Source organism: Rattus norvegicus, chromosome 1 (genome assembly GCF_036323735.1).
Source record: "Rattus norvegicus strain BN/NHsdMcwi chromosome 1, GRCr8, whole genome shotgun sequence".
NCBI lineage: Eukaryota > Metazoa > Chordata > Mammalia > Rodentia > Muridae > Rattus > Rattus norvegicus.
In genome coordinates, this window is record NC_086019.1 from 164,642,000 (window position 1) to 164,659,468 (window position 17,469).

Consider the following 17,469-nt stretch of genomic DNA (forward strand, 5'->3'; position numbering starts at 1 on the left):
TGGTGTCAATCCTGCCTTTCTCTGTGACCACTACTAAGTCCTGGTCCCTAGGCTTCATCTTCCTTGTGAGGCAGTCTAGCTAAATCCTGATCTTTGTCTCTAGCCCAAGGGAATGTGTAGAAGCAGCTCCTCAAAGAGACAGTCTTTGGCTCTGACTCCCGCCCTTCTCTGGGATCCAGCAGGAGTTACTTCTCCAAGCAGTTTGAATGTGAGCCCTACATGTGGCTCTGGGCACTCTCTCTTCCAGATACCTTGTGTGGCCACCCCCTTCTCTCCCACAAGGTCTCAAGGCCTGAGGGTATGAATCCAGTTCTAATAAGTGAATGACCTTGAGGAAGAAGACATTGAGCCTCTGTACCTGTTTCCTCATCAGAAAAGGAAACAGTGACAACACCTAGACCACTTTGAGGATCAGACGAATCCAGCCATGGCTTTCAGCAAGCAGCAAAAGGAATGAGTTTACTGTCCCCTGATTTGTAAGACCTACAGCACAGAGATGTATCTTAGAGGCAGCGTGCTTGCCTAGCTTGCCTAGCGTGAGCATAGCCCTGGGTTTGATTCCAGCATTAAATAAACCAGTCGTGGAGGCACTCACATCTAATCCCAGCATTCAGGGCAGGAGAGCCAGAAGTTCAAGGTCATCCTCAGCTAGATACTGCCCTAAAAAAGCAAAAAAGACACAGCCGTGTCTCAACTGGATTCTCCAACGTTTATTTCATTAAACACGAACCCAACATTTCTCGAGCACTTATTGTATGATGTGTTACAGTAAGCGGGCTTAGGGATGAAGCAAAGCCCTGCCCTCAGTGTTCATCCTGCCCTCCAGCCTTCCCTCGTTCATGGGCTCTCACACCCCTCCTTGCATGCTATCCCCGCCTGCACGTTACGCCCTTCCTTGCATGTTCCTGCTTCACAGCTAACCCTGGTCCAGCTTCCTCTCGCCCACAATCATGCCCTTTAAGGCTGTTCTCTATGCTGCCTGGGGAACCACACCCCATGGTGTCTCCAGCCTGGGTGACTATGAGCATAAGGAGAACTGTTGGGGTGATGGACACCTCTTGGCCTTTATATACATCCACTGAGCTGTACATTGGTTTGTGCACTTTCTCAGACACCTGTTATATACCAGTGGCGTCCTATAAGAATACTGGTACCTGGTCCTAGCTAAGGTTTTAACTTAATTGGCCTTCAGTGGGCCTGCACCCCTGGAGAACTATAATGAACAGCCCAGGTTGCAATTTTTCCAGGAGCCTCCCTTTGGGATGAGCCTGAGGTCTGTTTCCTCAAGACTGCCCTACTCACAGCAAACTGGCACGAGCTGAGCACCTGACTCAGAAGGGCACCTGTCCCCAAGCCAGCCCATGCCCTGGCAGGTGGTCTTCTCAGAGGCAGTGCAATGTGCCAGCCCTATTCCCAGTGAGGCACTTACTGGGGGAGAGGGGGTGCAGACCCAGCCCTGTGTGTCTAGTCCTGAAAATGAAGTCTGCTTCGGCCTCTGTCCTGGAGTAGCAGAAATGGCTGAAGCACTGAGGGAGACAGCCACTGACAGAAATGCAAGTAACTGGACTAGTAGCAGGGAGGAGCCTGAGGTGGGCCGTCAACCCCTCGATTGATCACTGGGCTGTTGGCTAGCTCAGGTCTCCAGTTGCGGGCACGCACGCACCCTTCTGATTTTAGGGCCAGAATGGACCTCTTTGCATCCCAAGACTATATACACTAGTCAACCACCCTGTATGGTAGAAGAGGTTATCAGACCCCATTATTGAGAAGGAAACGACTCAGGCTGGTCAGATGGCTGGTATCAGTCAAGATTCCAAACAGAAGCTGTTCCATGCAAAGCCCGTGTTCCTTCCATTTCATCCTGAATTCTACACAAGTGCAACGCTCCAAGATGTCCTACACACGTCCTGTGTGTTGAAGAGTCAGCAGATCCCTGAGGGACGCATGTGAGTTATAAAGCTCTCACCTACACTTTTCTTTCTCTCTTTTTCTCCTTTTCGGGTGTGTGTATGTCTTGCCATGTAGATCATTTTGTTTTGGAATGGGGAAGGGTGTCTCACCATGCAGTACTGGCTTACCTAGAACATGCTAGGTAGACCAGGCTGGCCTCGAATTCAGAGATGCACTGGTTAGTGACTCCCAAGAGCTAGGATTATAGGCACATACCTGCTCTAAGCTGGCTTTGAATAAGAACACCCTGCTTCAGTTTTCCCACATGCCAAGCATACCGTCTGTCAACTGAACTATCCGTTCAGCGCAGAAACAATTTTTTATTGAAAATTTGATATTTTGTGTGTATGGGTATTTTGCCTGCATGGAGGACTGTGGCCATATACATACAGTACCCCTGGAGGCCAGAAGAGGGCATTTGATCCCTTGGGACTGGAGTTAGAGATGGCTGTGAGCTCCTGTGTAGGTGCTGGGAATTGAACCTGGGTCCTCTCGAAGAGCAGTCAGTGCTCTTAATCACTAAACGATTACTGTTCCAGTCAAAGAAACTGAATTCTTAAGGCAGTCATCTGGGTTGAACTGAGCAGAGAGGCCTAACCTGCCCTTTGTTGTGAGGGCCACTTTGAGTCCCATGGGGACACCATTCTGTGAGGAGCTCTTTGTCCCTAGAGAGTGCCTCATGTGGCTGGGCATTTCAATTCTTTGCAGTTTAGTTTAGTGACACAGCTCTTTGGACCCGAATCAGCCAGACATGGGCGGTAGTTCTACTCCACAGGAGCCTTAGACAGGAACTCTACTCCCCTGGCTCCATTTCAGTACCATGTCTGCTTCAGACTTCCAAGCCCAAACCTAGGCTGACTTGGAAGCTCTAGACTGACGCACTATTGATGTGCACAGGATTCGTAAGGAGTTCTAACGTTCAAGATTCCTAGTTCTTCTAGTGAGGAGACTGAAGCCCAGACAGGGGCAATGACCTGCCAAAGTCAGTGTCAACCCCTTCACCCCAGGACTTCTTTGTCGCCTCCCTTTGGCCCAAGTGAGTCAGAGTCAGGAAGCCCTCGTCCTTGGGGAGACAGCTGGCAGGAAGCCGTGATGGCCAGGGCCGGGGGAGCCATCATTTGGTGTTTCTATTTATTGACTCTTTAAATTTCACCATCCGAGGAGAGTTAATACATGGCTGTTTGGTAGCAAGAGAAACATCATCTAAGACCACAATGACCCACCCGCCCCAGAGAAAAACAAAATCAAACAGAACAAATAAACCCTATCTGAAACCAGACCTTTGGAGTTGTAGCTGAAGCAAAGGGCTGAGGGTCAGGGTGGCTGGCTCCCTGCAGCCTGGCGATGAGGGCTAGCATTCCCAGTTGAAAAGGCTATGCCTAGCCCCTCAACTCGGCAGGTAGGGGTGGGGTGTCCTTCCTGAAGGGGCTGCCCTTGGCAGGGTGGATGTTTAGAGAGGGAGTCGATTCAGTGGTCAGAGAAAGGGGACTCGTAGGCCCACCCACAAGGTGACCATCGTGCCAGTGCATGAGACATGGGGAGGCAGGAGCTGGGGCTTGAGCCAGCTTCGAGGACTGAAGGCCCTTTTCTCTTACCTGAGAAAGCCCTGTCCCAGACCTACCGATGCTCCCACATTAAGGAACCTCAGGCATCACCTTGGAAATGCTAAGCCCCGGGAAGCTCCCCAGTGAGAGTAACTGAGCAAACTTCCCTTCTGGACTAGGATGGGCAGCCCCATCAGCGAGGGCTGGAGTTTATGTTAAGGGACAGTGTCTTAGTGCCCTGAACATGCAGAGTGAGTGTGAATGTGTTGAGTGGGGTGTGTGTGTGTGTGTGTGTGTGTGTGTGTGTGTGTGTGTGTAAAACAGATGGGCATTGGTCCTTCCAGGACAGCCTGGTTAGGGTTCCATGGTGGCCTCTCAGGCAGGAACAGACTTTTATCCTTCTGTCTTCTCCTCCTCACATCATGTCCTGCCCTAGGTCACTGCATAAATAAGTGCTTTGGAAAGTATTCATCTGAAAAGTAACATAAATACTGTACACAGGGAAGGGTGCAGTGCCGCCCCTTAGCCTTCCTTCCCACTGCCCCAGAGCGCTCTCCATATATTGCACACGGCCTCCCCAGCCCTGTGGGGTCCAGGCCCAGCTGTGTCTTTGGTAGAAGCTTCAGGGTCAGAGGTCCTGGGCAGTCCCCACATCCCCACCCTGCTCCTAGTGGGAGCGCTAGGGTAGTCAGTGGGTAAGAGAGGCCTCGGCCTAGCTGGTGCTGTTCTACCAGGAATGCTTCCACAAAGATGAGACAGAGTCCGCACGGTATGCCCCTGCTTGGACACTCTGCTCAAGGTCTGCACATGGCCTGGGAAGAGACAGGCAGGCTGAGGGCAGGTGGACAGGTGAGTTCTGGACCACAGAGGGCAGGCTCACACCCTCCACAGGAGCAGGTGGTTTGTGCTGTCATCTCGGCCCACAGTCTCACTGCTGCTGCCACTCCCGCTGCTGAGTCGGAAGTCCTCAGAACCATCACCACCACTGATGACCAGCATTTTAGGCCTGGCTGAGGCAGGGCCTCGGCGCCGAGGGGAGTCCCGGTGATCCAGGGATGGCAGCTTCTCAGGGCCTGGGGACCAAGGAGAGGGATTGGTTAACCTGAAGCAACTTGTAGCTTCATGTCCTTGAATGTCTACATCTCAGAAGATAATAAGACACACACTTCCTGTGGGCGATTCCCACTTCCTGTTAACCCAGAATTTCCATACTGAAAGAAAAGTCTACTTACTTGGCAGTCACACTTCTTATGCCTATGTGTGTGTGTGCACCTGTGCTCTTCCTCTGTGTGAGGTGCACACACATGTTCATGTGGGTGTGTATCACACAGTGTGCATGCAAGTGTATGGAGGCCAGAGTCTACATTAGATGAATGTCTTCCTGGGTCAATCTGGTTTTGTTTGTTTTGAAACAGGATTTCCCTATATAGTCCTGGCTGGCCTGAGGCTTGCCCCTTAGACCAGGCTGGCCTGAAGCTTGCTCCTTAGACCAGGCTAGCCTGAAGCGTTCAGAGTTCCACCTGCCCTGGTCCCGAGTGCTGGGACTAAAGCTTTGAGCCACAACCCTCAGTTTTCTACTGGTTGTTTTTGGTGTGTGTATGGGGGAGTGGGGGTGGGGATTAAGACAGGGTTTTTCTATGTAGGCCAGGCTGTCCTAGAACTTGCTCTGTAGACCAGGCTGGCCTTGAACTCATAAAGATCCTCCAGGTTCTGCCTCCTGAGTGCTGGGACTAAAGGTGTGTGTCACCACTGCCTGCTGCATAACTCTACTTTTTGAAGACTTTTTAAAGGTTTATTTTAATTTGTGTGTGTATGTGTGTGTATGTGTGCATGTGTGTGTGTGTGTATGTGTGCATGTGTGTGGTGTGTGTGCGTGTGTGCATATGTGTATGTGTATGTGTGCATGTGTGTGTGTATGTGTCCATGTGCATGTGTGTGGTGTGTGTGTATGTGTGCATGTGTGTGTATATGTGTATGTGTGTGTATGTGCATATGCGTGCATGTGTGTATGTGTGTATGTGCATGTGTGTGTATATGTGCATGTGTGTATGTGTGCATGTGCATGTGTGTGTATGTGTGCATGTGTGTGTATGTGTGCATGTGCATGGTGTGTGTGCGTGTGTGTATATGTGTATGTGTGCATGTATGTGTGTATGTGTGCATGTGCATGTGTGTATGTGTATGTGTGTGTATGTGCATGTGTGTGTATGTGTGCATGTGCATGGTGTGTGTGCGTGTGTGTATATGTGTATGTGTGCATGTGTGTGTGTATGTGTGCATGTGCATGTGTGTATGTGTATGTGTGTGTATGTGCATGTGTGTGTATGTGTGCATGTGTGTGTATGTGTGCATGTGCATGGTGTGTGTGCGTGTGTGTATGTGTATGTGTGCATGTGTGTGTGTATGTGTGCATGTGCATGTGTGTATGTGTATGTGTGTATATATGTGCATGTGTGTGTATGTGTGCATGTGCGTGTGCGTGTGCGTACTGGAGAGCCATCTGATTTGTGTGCTAGGAACCGAAATTTGGCTTTTTTTTTTTTTTTTTGAGACAGGGCTCTCTCTGTATAGCCTTGATTGTCCTAAACTCACTCTGTAGACCAGGCTGGCCTCGAATTTGAGAGACGCCTCCTGAGTGTTGGGAGCAAAGGCATGTGTCCACACCACCTGGCTAGTAAAAGTTCCTAATGTAAGTCGTAGGTGTGTGTGCTTCGAAACGGCTGTAAAAGCCTGCACAGTCATGGTGTAGGAGCTGCACACTGCTCTGGATCAATTCCCAAACAAAAGCCCGGAAAAGATAAGAAGATAAACCAGTAATATGCACTGCACACGTGACATGCGCTCTGCACGTAAGTGAATGTGCTACGCTTTCATGTGGCTGGCTGCACAGTAGGCCTGTTTATACCCCAGACACGTGAGTGGTTGGCTGCACAGTAGGCCTGTTTATACCCCAGACACGTGAGTGGTAGGACTCCTTGCCAGCAGGATGGCTACAACCTCCTCGGTGATAAGAGTTTTTCAGTCCCATTGGCCAAAATTTCATTGTGTAGTTACAACCTTCTATGTGCTGCTGATGGAAAGTGGCAGGAAATTCATGTTATTCCTGATTAGAAAGCACAGGCTGCAGGTGGGGTGACTGGAGACAGTTTAGCCTGTAAAGTGTTTGCACGGCAAGCACGAGGACTTGAGTTCATGTCCCCAGCACCCATGTAAGTCCTGAGTGCAGTGGGCATGTGTCTGTAATTCCAGTACTGGGAGGCAGAGACGGGAGGACTGGGGCTTGGCACTCAGCCTAGCCTAGTGGGTGAGCTCCAGGTTCAGTCAAAGAACCTGATCTATTTCTACAAAAGAAGAAGAGGAGGAGGAGGAGGAGGAGGAAAAGAAGGAGGACAAGGAAAAGAAGGTGGAGGAGGAGTTGGAGGGGAGGAGGAGGGGAGCAGGAGGAAGAGGAGGAGGAGGAGGGGAAAGGTGCAGAGACAAGTGGATCCAAGACAGCCAAGTCTACACAGAGGAACTCTGTCTTGAAAACAAAACAAAACCTTACGGTAAACACCAAGCAGGGCGGCTGGCACAGCCTGTGTACCCTGTGTTTACTGCAGCTCTGTATGGCATCACTTTCTCTTGCCCTTCATTTCATCTTGTGCTTTACTCATCACGGCTCTGAGAGCAATAGGCTATGGCATTTACATATGTCACACAGCGCAGCCCTGTGGGTACACCATCTAGGTTTCTGTAGGCGCATAGTTGCCCTTTTCCAGTTAACGTGGCTCAGCTCTTCTCTAGATCCACACAGGGCTGCGGTAGGCTCTACTGTCTCCTGTTTCCCAGCTACTTCCTCTTGGGGACAAGGTTTCTTGTCCTATAAAAGCACTGTAACCTCTGAAAAGTACCTCATTTTCCTATTGTTTCACTTTCTAATCCTACTTCCTGTCATTCGTACATATACATGTGCCATTCTCTATCCTCTTTTCTGGTGCTCCATTTCCGTTCTGGACATCACTTCCTGAGTCCATTTCCTGCCCTATACCTCATTTCTAACTCTGCTTTACTTCCTGATACATTTAAGAAACACACACAGCAGAATATATTTTTCATGAATATCTGTCCTGATTAGCTTATAGCTCATTTCCTGACTCCTACGACACTTCCCCGGACAACAACCTCATACACATACATGTGCACGTGCGTGCGCAGACACACACACACACACACACACACTCATTCAGCACGTGCATACACACAAGAGCGCCCACACAGTTTCATCTGAGGGCTCTGCAGGCTGTTTCCTGTAACGGGCTTCACTTCTAGCTCTCTGCTCCTCCACCCTCTTAAAACCTCCCCTGGCAAAGCCCCTGTGCAGACCTACCTGTGTCTGGGGGAGGGGGTGGCGTTGAACAGAGAAGGTTGAAGCCATCAGGCAGCTGGACTGCAGCCAGGAAGCGGACATGGCCAGTGTGCCCCTGACACAGGCCAGCCGGGCTGAGAGGAGCTCGTGGGCAGTTGACAGTGCTCGGAGAGGTGGGTATCGTCAGCACAACCCCAGCACTGGTGCCCACCCACAGCAGCTCCTCACACACCAACAGTGCTGTGATCCTCAGGCAGGCTGCCTTGTGTTGCCGGATGATGGCGTCTGAGCCTGGTAGGCAAGGGGAGGAAGAATAGCATCTTTGGGCCTGTAGGCTGACCCTGTCAAGGCCTCCCCCAGGATGGGAGTGAAGATCGGTACCTGCCAGCATCCTGTGCACAGGAGGGGTGACATCTACCTCTGCCAGCTGCTCAAAGGTGTCTGGATGATACAGACAAACATGGGCACTGCCTTTCAAGGTCACCCATACACCCAGGCTGGAGTCAACCATGCAGGCCACACTTCGGCTGGAATCCTGCCCCACATAGAACGTGTGCTGTAGGGGAGGAGGACAGAGAGCAGGCAGTCTTGGCAAAGCTGCCCAGGGTCCTCCTGCTTGAGCCTCATCCTGGCCCATCCCACAGACCCCTCTAGATACCTGCCCGGATTGAGAGTCGAGGCAGTTTTGGTCCTGTGTCTGGTTGATCAATATCAAAGCTTGCCCACCTAGTCCTCTGAAGTAAAAAGGGGTGCCCTTTCCCTATGACACTTGAATGACTAAAGCTTGTGTGGGTGTTAAGACCAGTCATTAGTCTCACCCTGGATAGATGGGGAAGTGCCAACCTAGGAGAAGAAGTCATACTCTAAGAAGGCTCATGGTCACATACTGGACTAGTCACAGAGCCAGGGCCTGATCCCAAGTTTTAACCTTCAACTCAGTCAAGGAAACCCAAGGAAATCTGCCCAGGTTCTGCCCCTAGGTTCTGTCCAGGCGAGAAGCTTATGGTTTGCATGTAAATGGAGCAGACTAAACACCAGAGGCTTACAGGATGCTGACATCAAGAAGGACCCTCTGTCCCACAAGGACCCCAATATTGCACAGAGGATACAGAAGGAACATAACAGGAATTCTAACATTTATGGGCACTGCTGTCTTCCTCACTAGCTGGAGTAGAAATGAGAACCGGGACAGGTAGAGTCTGGGCTGGTAAGAGACAGGGCTCAGCGCAAGGTCCTAACACCTAGGATGGATGCTTCTCTGTCCCTCCCCTCTCCTGTGACCCCAGCTCATCCCAAGTCACCAGTGCTGTCCCCCACCCCTGCTACCTCCAGTTGCAAAGTGTCAGGGCTCAGGACAAGGACTTGGTTCTGGCAGCCACACCACAGTCGTCCACCCACAGCCACCATCTTGGTAATGGGGCTCCCCTGAGAACCCAGGGTCAACGATTTGAAGTTCTGGGGATCCCAGAAACGCCCTGGAGAAGGAATGGGTTAAAGAAAACATAAAACAAAAATTTAGTGCAGACCCAAATTTAAATCTGTCTTCTCTGAAGAGATGTGGATGGTTCCATTTATAAGAGAAGATATGGGGGGGGGGCGCGCTAGGAATTGCCCAAAACCTCCTATGTCAGGCCTGTGGCTCAAAAGTTTCCATTTACCTTACTGAGAGCTCAGTTACTATGAAGGGATAAGGGCAGGTGTGTGGGGGGCACCTACCTGCTTCCCTTTGGTAGACTACAAGTTCTCCATTGGCCAAAGACACAAACACCTGGTTATTCAGATACCTGAGAAAAAGGAAATAGTGAGATGCTTCCAGAGGCTGAAACGGGCATCCCGGGGCCAAGGAAATCATGGGCACAATGGCTCTGGCTCAGAAGAGATCATCCTTTTTATTTTTGTTCTCCACTCTCAAAGCTGGGGGAACCTGAGGCGGAGAAGCTACATGGACACACCCATGCTAACAGCTGGGAAGATGCACAGTTGGCCTTGGTCCAGGCCTCTGTTCTGCATCTTCCCCAGAAAAGGGGGGGGGGGCAGCAGAGCTGGGCAGACGAACTGAGGCAGCCTATGTGCTGGCCAAGAAGACTCTGGGTGGGAAGGGCAACCCGGGGCCTTACAGGATGCAGGTCACGGAGGCAGCGTGCTGGAGCTTCATGCTGTTCCTGCGATCACGGATGCTATCGGAGGACTGGTAGACGTGGACACTGTGGGTTAGGGGAGCGTTTGTGACAAGTGGTCAAATCTATCAGCCCCAGGTGTCACCCTTCACCTGGCTCCACCTCCTCTGCCCCCACCTCCCCTCCACCAAGTACGGACACAGGCACAAGTTCTCTTGGGTTTCAGGCCCTCTGGTACCTCAGCTGGCAGGATTCCCCAAACCTAGACCCAACCCTCACACCCTCACCCTTGCTTTAGGACTCCTCTGCCCCTACCAGCCATCCTCAGTGCCCAGCCACACGGAACTCTGGTAGGCCTCAGGGTCCACGTTCAACAGGTCCTCAAGGCTGCCCCTGGTGAAGGAGCCACGGCTGGAGCGGCGAAGGGCTCTTCCGTCCATTGGGCTGGCACCACAGGGACCGCCTGGCCCAAAGGAGCCGGAGAGTGACAGGAAGCCAGGCTCTTGCTCTTCCTCAGAGCTGGTTGTCTCTGCAGTGGCCTCCTTGGAGCTTGGGGTCTCTTCATCTGAAGGGACAAAGACCTCTATCCCTATCCCCCTCCACCAGGCAGAGATCCAACATCTTTCTAGGCCTCAGTGTGTCCCTCCTGGTCACATCCCTCCTACCCCTGGTCCCTGTATCTACTAAGGCCTTTCCCCTGCCCACTCTCAGCACACACTACATGTCCCTAGTCCTTGCCTGGCTATCTTTTTTTTTTTCTTTTTTTCGGAGCTGGGGACCGAACCCAGGGCCTTGCGCTTCCTAGGTAAGCGCTCTACCACTGAGCTAAATCCCCAGCCCCCTTGCCTGGCTATCTTAAGTCAGCCACATCTAGATGGAGGGACTGGCCACTCTACCCAGTCAATACCCATCTTCCTTAACTCCAACGTTTCCAGGACCCGTGTCTGTCTCACTGCCCTCTGAGTCTTCATAGTCCCATCCCCCACTTGGAGGAAGCTAACACCTAGTGACCCAACTCCAGCCTTTGCCTCTGTTGTTGCCTCCCCACTCACTGTCCTCTCAATTCCCACCCACACTCACTGCCAAAGCTGGAGGAAATGGTAGATTGGCTGGCTTGGCTCTGTAGTGTCCCGGATGGGCTGGGTGAAGATTCGTCGTCAGAGTCGCTGTCAAAGGGTACCAACTCGGGCTGGGGGTCACCCTTGGCAGGGCCTGGCTCCATCTCCAGGCCAGACCCTGAGATGGAAATGTGCAGGCAAGGCTGAGGCCCCGGCTCAGTCAGTGTCGCTGCTTCCTCCTCAGCTGTGGCCTCGACATCTAGCTCTGGCCCAGTGGACTCCAGTGCGGTCTCTGGGGGATTCCTCAAGGGCTCTGGCTGCTCTCTGGAGACAAAGGGGAAAGGAAAGGGATGCCACTAGGAGGCGCCCGAGATACCACCCTATTCTCCGCCCACGGACAGCCCACCTCCCGGCCCCGCCCATCACCACCCGGTCAACATTCAGTGTGTACTGGGCCAAAGGCTCCCGGCATCTTAGGCTTGCCACCAGGGCCTTACCGTGGGCAGCGTGGTTGCAGGCCGGGCACTGCTCCTATACAGAGAATTCGGGCGGAGCAAACAGCGATGCAGGCCTCCACGTCTGGTTCGGCCCTCAAGCTTAGCAGGCACACCTGACCTACATAGCCATCGCTGTTGCACACCCACACCTCTGGCGCAGGCTCTGGACAGCTGCTGAGGGTGGGGGCAGCACAGGAAAACTGTGGGAAACCCCAACGGACAGGCAAAGATGAATGTTAGAACTGTGTCAGTAGCGACCCCAGCAGAACAGAGGGGCCGCGAGTTTGCATACATCTCTACACCACGCTACGTGTCAAAAGCACAATGCCTGATACAAAAGCCACCCAAACCTGTATGTATACATACATGTACTCCGAACGGGACTGTGAATGTATTTATGTAATTAATAGGTGATTCTGGTACTATTGGTTAGGTGCGAAGACTCACACAAATGTATGAACTAGACTTCTAACCTACAGCCTTTGCTCATACACATGTCATACACGTTACACATGACACGTTACACATGCTATGTGCACCCTATATACTCAGACACGGGGAGCAATCACAATGTTAAAATACGTATGTGAGATGGTACACAAAACAAAAACTCACACCCATATGGGTTCGAATAGACATTTTACCCTGCCCACACGCACACCTGCATGCCACTGCGAGTTTTCATGATGGGGATGGCCTTCAGGAACTCGGGGTCCAGACAGCTTTTACTGGATGCTGTGGTAGAGGAGACAGGGCAAAAGGAGACACACCCTGCTTAGCACCCACCTTACTCTGGCTTTGTTCCCACCCCATTCCAGTCTCCACAGGGAAGGCCTGGTACCAGCCCTGCTAGAACGAGAGGCCATGGATTACTCCATTTGTGTTTAGCCTCGGTTTTCCTTTCTGTACAGTGAGTAGCCCTGGATCTCTATGCTATAGACTTAATAACTTTCCAGGACTCAGCTGAGTCTATTCTGAGGAAGAGGAAGGTTGTTTGGTTGTTCAGGCCTATGCTGGGGTCCCTGTCCTAAAACGACACCGTCCAGAAGTGCCTTCCCTGCCAGGGAGAAGCTGGGAGCCAAAGCTAATGCCCAGCCTGCTGTTTCTCTGTGGAGGATTCAGTCCACCCTCCCTATCAGCTGCGGAGGACAGGAGGCCAGTTCAGAGTTCTGGGTTCTACAGTCAGGACTGCCAGGGACCATGAGAGAAGACCAGCATGCACCCTGGCTCACCCAGCTTCCTCTTGGCCTCATCAAAGGCCTGCTCAAAGCCTAGGCGGGCATCGGGGTGGGGAAACTCAAAGATGTAGGAGTCAGTGCCCTCGGGCCGGGTGGCACACAGCTCCAGCTTGGTGGGTGGGAAGGCAAGGGAGTAGCACAGCGCCTGCTTTTCTGACAGGTCCCGGTGCATGGCGGCTGAGAGATCCTTCAGTGCATCATCAAGACTCTGTGGGAAAAGAGCCCAGGCCTCAGGGCACCTGCACTGAGGGGACCTGTGTCTCCCCTCAGACAGTAGAAGGCAGCCTCCTTCTGCCACAGACAGGGCTGGGCCTCTCTCCTCCCTCAGACCCGGACATGTTACTTCCCTTAAGTGGGAGCAAGACTATAATTTCCCCCTTCAGATAAGTGACAGGACCAACTGCTCCCTCAGGCGAAAGCCAAGACTGTCTCTCCCTCAGACAAGGTCAGGGGAGCCCCGGCCAGCACTGCCTCAGCTCAGGGCGCAGACCTGGTGGGGGAAGCCAAGGCTCTCCGAGAGCTTGTTCATTTGGCTCAGGGTTGCCAGGTCCTCATCCAGGCGGCTGATGGCCTTCTGGATGGTCTCCCGATTGGTGGCTTGAGATGCCCCTGGAGAGGACAGAGGAAAGCCGCAGACACATAAGACAAGGTCGAGCGTGGACAGACACACTTCCCTTACTGCACAGCCTTTGGCTGGACGTGGAAGGGCCTGGCAAATGCAGAGCCTCCAGACCCACGCCCTCAAAAACAAGGCCAACAGGTGACTTTCAGAGAAAAACAGGCCTCAGAGGAGGGCCTGGGCCTGGTTTACAGCCACACAACAACTGACTCTTGGAGAACTTGCTAGGGCTCTAAGACGTGGGTCTGGCTGCACGGAGACTAAGCCGGTTCTTCAAAACCAGCCCCTTACATGGGATGAGAAATGAGTCACAAAAGCAGACAACATGATAGACAGGCAGCCAGACTCAGAGGAAACCCAACACCAGAACCCCTCTCTGACAGACTCAAGTCGCCTCACCCTTGATGACGTCTGTGTCTTCCAATGGCAGCTTCCACAGCATCTTGTATTTGCTGGCTGTATCAATGACACTGGCAGCTGTGTACCTGTGGGTAGCCAATGGGGTGCTCTGGCTGGGGCAGGGAGTAGAGCCCGCAATAGATCAATGGCTCTCCTGCCTGCACCACCCAGCCCCACCCTGGCCACTCACAGGCTCATGGAGCTGCGCCTCAGGGAGCCCGACTTCCGTTTCAGGGTGGTACAGACAATGAGGTCTGTGAACAGGAAAAGGGATCGGTCCTTCTTGCCTCCAATCGCCTTCTGTAGGGTCCAAAGTGGCATTCAGGCTAAGTGTGCACAGTCTAGAGACCTACCTATAATGACCCTAGTGCCCAGAGGGACAGCAAGTCCCAGGGAGGGGTAAGGGCTCTCCCCATTTATGTGGTCAGGATTCATGCAGGGCTCCCATTGCAGTGGTGGTTGGGGAGCAGGAACCTGAGGGCAGCAGGCGCCAGTGAACTTGGGTGGGCTGAAGGTACACAGGGGGAGCAGCCAATGGGAGACCCCTTACCACTTCAATAACCATCTCCTGTCTCAGGAACCGCCGCAGGGGGGCCTGGAGCTGTTGGGTAGGAGAAACAAGGGATTCTAAGAACTAGATATTAACCCATTAACCCTATAGTGATCGGCTGGCCCACTCTATGAACAAGGTTAGCCAGAGCAACATCCTGTCCTCTCTTGCATCACTGGGCTGCCCGGTCTGGGTCACAAGGTCAGACAGAGGAGGAGGAGGACACCAAAGGGTGGGGCATTGTGGTCACAGAATCAAGCAGACCACAGACCTGGACGTGGATGGCCACAATCCAGGTGATAGACGTGGACACAGACAGGGTGAGATGGGGCATGGCAGGGTGGGGCACATACATCCTCCATGCCCTCAATGTGGGCTTCGATCTCCTGCAGCACACGGGCATGCCGCTCTGCCTCCTCGGCGCTCCGCACCCCCTTGTTGATGCGTTCGGCCACCTGCTTGATGTTCCGCTGAGCATCCAGCAGCAGTGGGTGGTCTGGATGGTCTTCGGGTGTGTGCTTCAGAAGGTCCTGTGGTGGGAAGGGGGACCCGCTTAGCTGCCCTGGAGGCACTGAAATGACTGCTGGAGCAAGAGAGGCTAGAGCACAGGCATCAAGGAGGGCTTTCTTTCCTGCCAGGAGTCTGACAAGCTCCCCTCCATGTCTCCTCGTCCAGCCAGCCCCATGCCTACCTTCACCAGAAGCTCATAGCGTGGGATTCTCTGCACGGGCTTGATCATGAGGTCAGACAGTGCCTGCTTTTCCTTGTTCTCACGCATGCTTTGCTGAAACCCAAGGTGGAGTGGAGGGAGTCTCCATGTGAGGAATGACAGGTCATGAAGAAACACGCTCCTAGCCAAGCCCCTCCAGGTGAGCCCAAGGGTAGAAGCTGACACACTTGCTGGCACCACAGTGCTCTGGTCAAGAGCTCCTGGGATGCCCAGAGCGAGCCTGACATGAGGTTGACTTCACCCCTACCGCAGTCCACGTACCTCCAAGAACTTGAGAAAGGCTGGCCTGGCCTCCTTAGCTACACGCACGGCATCCTTTGCATTGAGGAAGTTATCAATATAGGCTGAGTAGATGTTCACTAAGACGTCTTTGGAGAACTGTGGGTGAGGAGGCAGGTTAGGCAGGCTCAGGTGTCCCTCACCCACTCCACCCTGTCCTAGCTCCCATCTCTTTAACTTGAAATGGTCAGGTTTGGTCTTTTCTGTCTTTCTCGAAATGTGTACTCATTGCATGTATGACATGTGACTGAATAAGCAGAGGTGTGTGTGTGGTGTATCTTTGTGTTTGTGTACAAGCACATATGAGTGTGCCTAGATGTGTGCTGAGCCCAGACCTGCTTTTTGTTTTCACTTTCGGACAATCTATCACCGGGTCTCCAATCCCATTAAACCAGACAGACAGACCTCAGACCTTGCTGGCAGTGGGAGTGAATAGACCCATTCTAGCTGCTGGGACTCTGCCTGTGCAGTTCGTTCCTCCATGAGGAACACCCCTCCCAGCCCAATGAACCCACCCTTGGCACTGAGCTGCAGCCTGCTTTGATGGAATGCTTGCTGCCTGACTTAGGGGCTTTCTCCTGGAGAATGAAACCTGGCTCAGGACAGGGTACACGCTGGTGGCTAATCCTGCCGATTGGCTGGTGGTGGGTGCTAGATCAGGGGACTTGGCTTCAAGAGAGGACAATTTAGTTCCTGTCTCAGTGGCACCAAGGACAGGCTAAGATACAGATCTTGGAGTCCCTGGTTGTCTCGACACAGCAGGGCTGAGCCTGAGTAGTTGAGGGAGAACGACTCTCTTGGGAGGGCCTGTTTTGGGTTGAGCTTCCTGTCAGCCCACAGACAGCATCCAAGTCCAGACAGAGGTTGAGCTTAAGTGACATGATGCACAGACAACAGCACTTAAGCCTACCTGGTGGCATCCGTTCCTAAGCAGCAAGGACAAACTAAGACCTGGGTAGGTTAAGGCCCCACTCTACCTCGTAATGAGCACATTTAAACAAGCCCACGTCCCAAAGTAGACGGGACTTTCCTTCTTTAAAGACAGGGTTTCACTATGCATGCCTGACTGGCTTTAAACTTGTTATGAAGACCATTTCTTCTTTGGCTCATAGAATTTTCTGGAAGGATTCTCTACAGTTCTGCTTGTATGACTATGTGGCTCTAAGTTAGCACTTTGAGTTCGGCTATGATTTATCAGTTATCATCAAGAATTCTTGGGAATTCAAAAATGTAACATAAAAGTTTTTCAAATACAATTGAACTTACATAATTATATGCCATTTTAAGAAGCAGCAGCACATTATGTTAGCAGGAGTTTAATAAAATGAAATGTTTTGTTTGTTTGTTTGATTTGTTTTTTGAGACAAAGTTTCTCTCTGTAGCCCTGGCTATTTTAGAACTCCTCTGTAGACCAGGCTGGCCTTGAACTCACAGAGATCCACCTGCCCCTACCTCCTGAGTGCTGGGATTAAAGACATGCACCACCATCACCCAGCTTTGTTTGGTTTGTTTGTTTGTTTTTGTTTTCTTGGTTTGTTTTGTTTTAAACTTTGTTTCTGTGGCTCTTTTGGAATTCGGAACCACCACTGCAGGACCTTGAGAAGCTCACTGGACAACGTGGCTCCTAGGACGAGGAGTATGTGGCAGACGACATGGAAGGCCAGGGCCCTAGTATGTATACTATGTAGGATAAGGCCCAGCATGCAAAAACCGCCAGAGGGTGTGAACTATGGTCATTAAAAAAAAGAGCCAGAACTCGGCAAGCATCAATGTCACGCCCACATGAACGTGAGGTCTGGGTCAGCAGCAGTGCCAGCCACCCCATTCAGGTCCCAGTCAAGGTCTACGGCTGCAGTCCCGAAGCAGGGACACTCACCGACTGCACGAGCAGGGCTCCCACCTTCTGCTGGGCGTGCCACGTCTGCACGCAGTGCCGCACCTGCTCCAGGAACTGCTCATGGTGCTCCAGGAGTTCCGGGATCTGGTCAAAGATCTCGTCCACCAGAGACGGGTCACACAGTAAGGAGTTCTCTGGCTGCTTCAGGGGCTGCATGTAGCCCTGGAGGACGCATAGGGTCAGTCCATCTTCCTCCAGCGGTACCCTCACCTCACCTCCACAGGTCATCCAGGCCTGCAGTTCAGT

The 17,469-nt window shown here is 52.3% G+C and overlaps 1 protein-coding gene and 1 non-coding gene across 2 annotated transcripts in view; both read right to left on the reverse strand.

The window, feature by feature from the left end:
• Positions 1–690: 690 nt before the first annotated feature.
• Arhgef17 (Rho guanine nucleotide exchange factor 17) overlaps positions 691–17,469 on the reverse strand; it is a 59,552-nt gene continuing 42,773 nt past the window's right edge. The window contains exons 3-21 of the mRNA NM_001401823.1: positions 17,203–17,385; positions 15,309–15,425; positions 15,009–15,101; positions 14,671–14,847; positions 14,318–14,368; positions 13,958–14,067; positions 13,768–13,853; positions 13,240–13,358; positions 12,744–12,957; positions 12,173–12,246; positions 11,512–11,711; positions 11,037–11,338; positions 10,272–10,521; positions 9,957–10,043; positions 9,556–9,623; positions 9,166–9,314; positions 8,221–8,395; positions 7,861–8,130; positions 691–4,567 (exon numbers count right to left, since the gene is read on the reverse strand). Of these exons, the coding sequence (NP_001388752.1) occupies positions 4,371–4,567; positions 7,861–8,130; positions 8,221–8,395; positions 9,166–9,314; positions 9,556–9,623; positions 9,957–10,043; positions 10,272–10,521; positions 11,037–11,338; positions 11,512–11,711; positions 12,173–12,246; positions 12,744–12,957; positions 13,240–13,358; positions 13,768–13,853; positions 13,958–14,067; positions 14,318–14,368; positions 14,671–14,847; positions 15,009–15,101; positions 15,309–15,425; positions 17,203–17,385 (2,922 nt within the window). The 3' untranslated portion in view covers positions 691–4,370. The remainder of the gene's footprint in view (positions 4,568–7,860; positions 8,131–8,220; positions 8,396–9,165; positions 9,315–9,555; positions 9,624–9,956; positions 10,044–10,271; positions 10,522–11,036; positions 11,339–11,511; positions 11,712–12,172; positions 12,247–12,743; positions 12,958–13,239; positions 13,359–13,767; positions 13,854–13,957; positions 14,068–14,317; positions 14,369–14,670; positions 14,848–15,008; positions 15,102–15,308; positions 15,426–17,202; positions 17,386–17,469) is intronic.
• Positions 13,838–13,974, reverse strand: Mir3102 (microRNA 3102). The gene has a single exon (NR_106684.1). It is a non-coding gene; the product is annotated as a microRNA 3102 (primary transcript).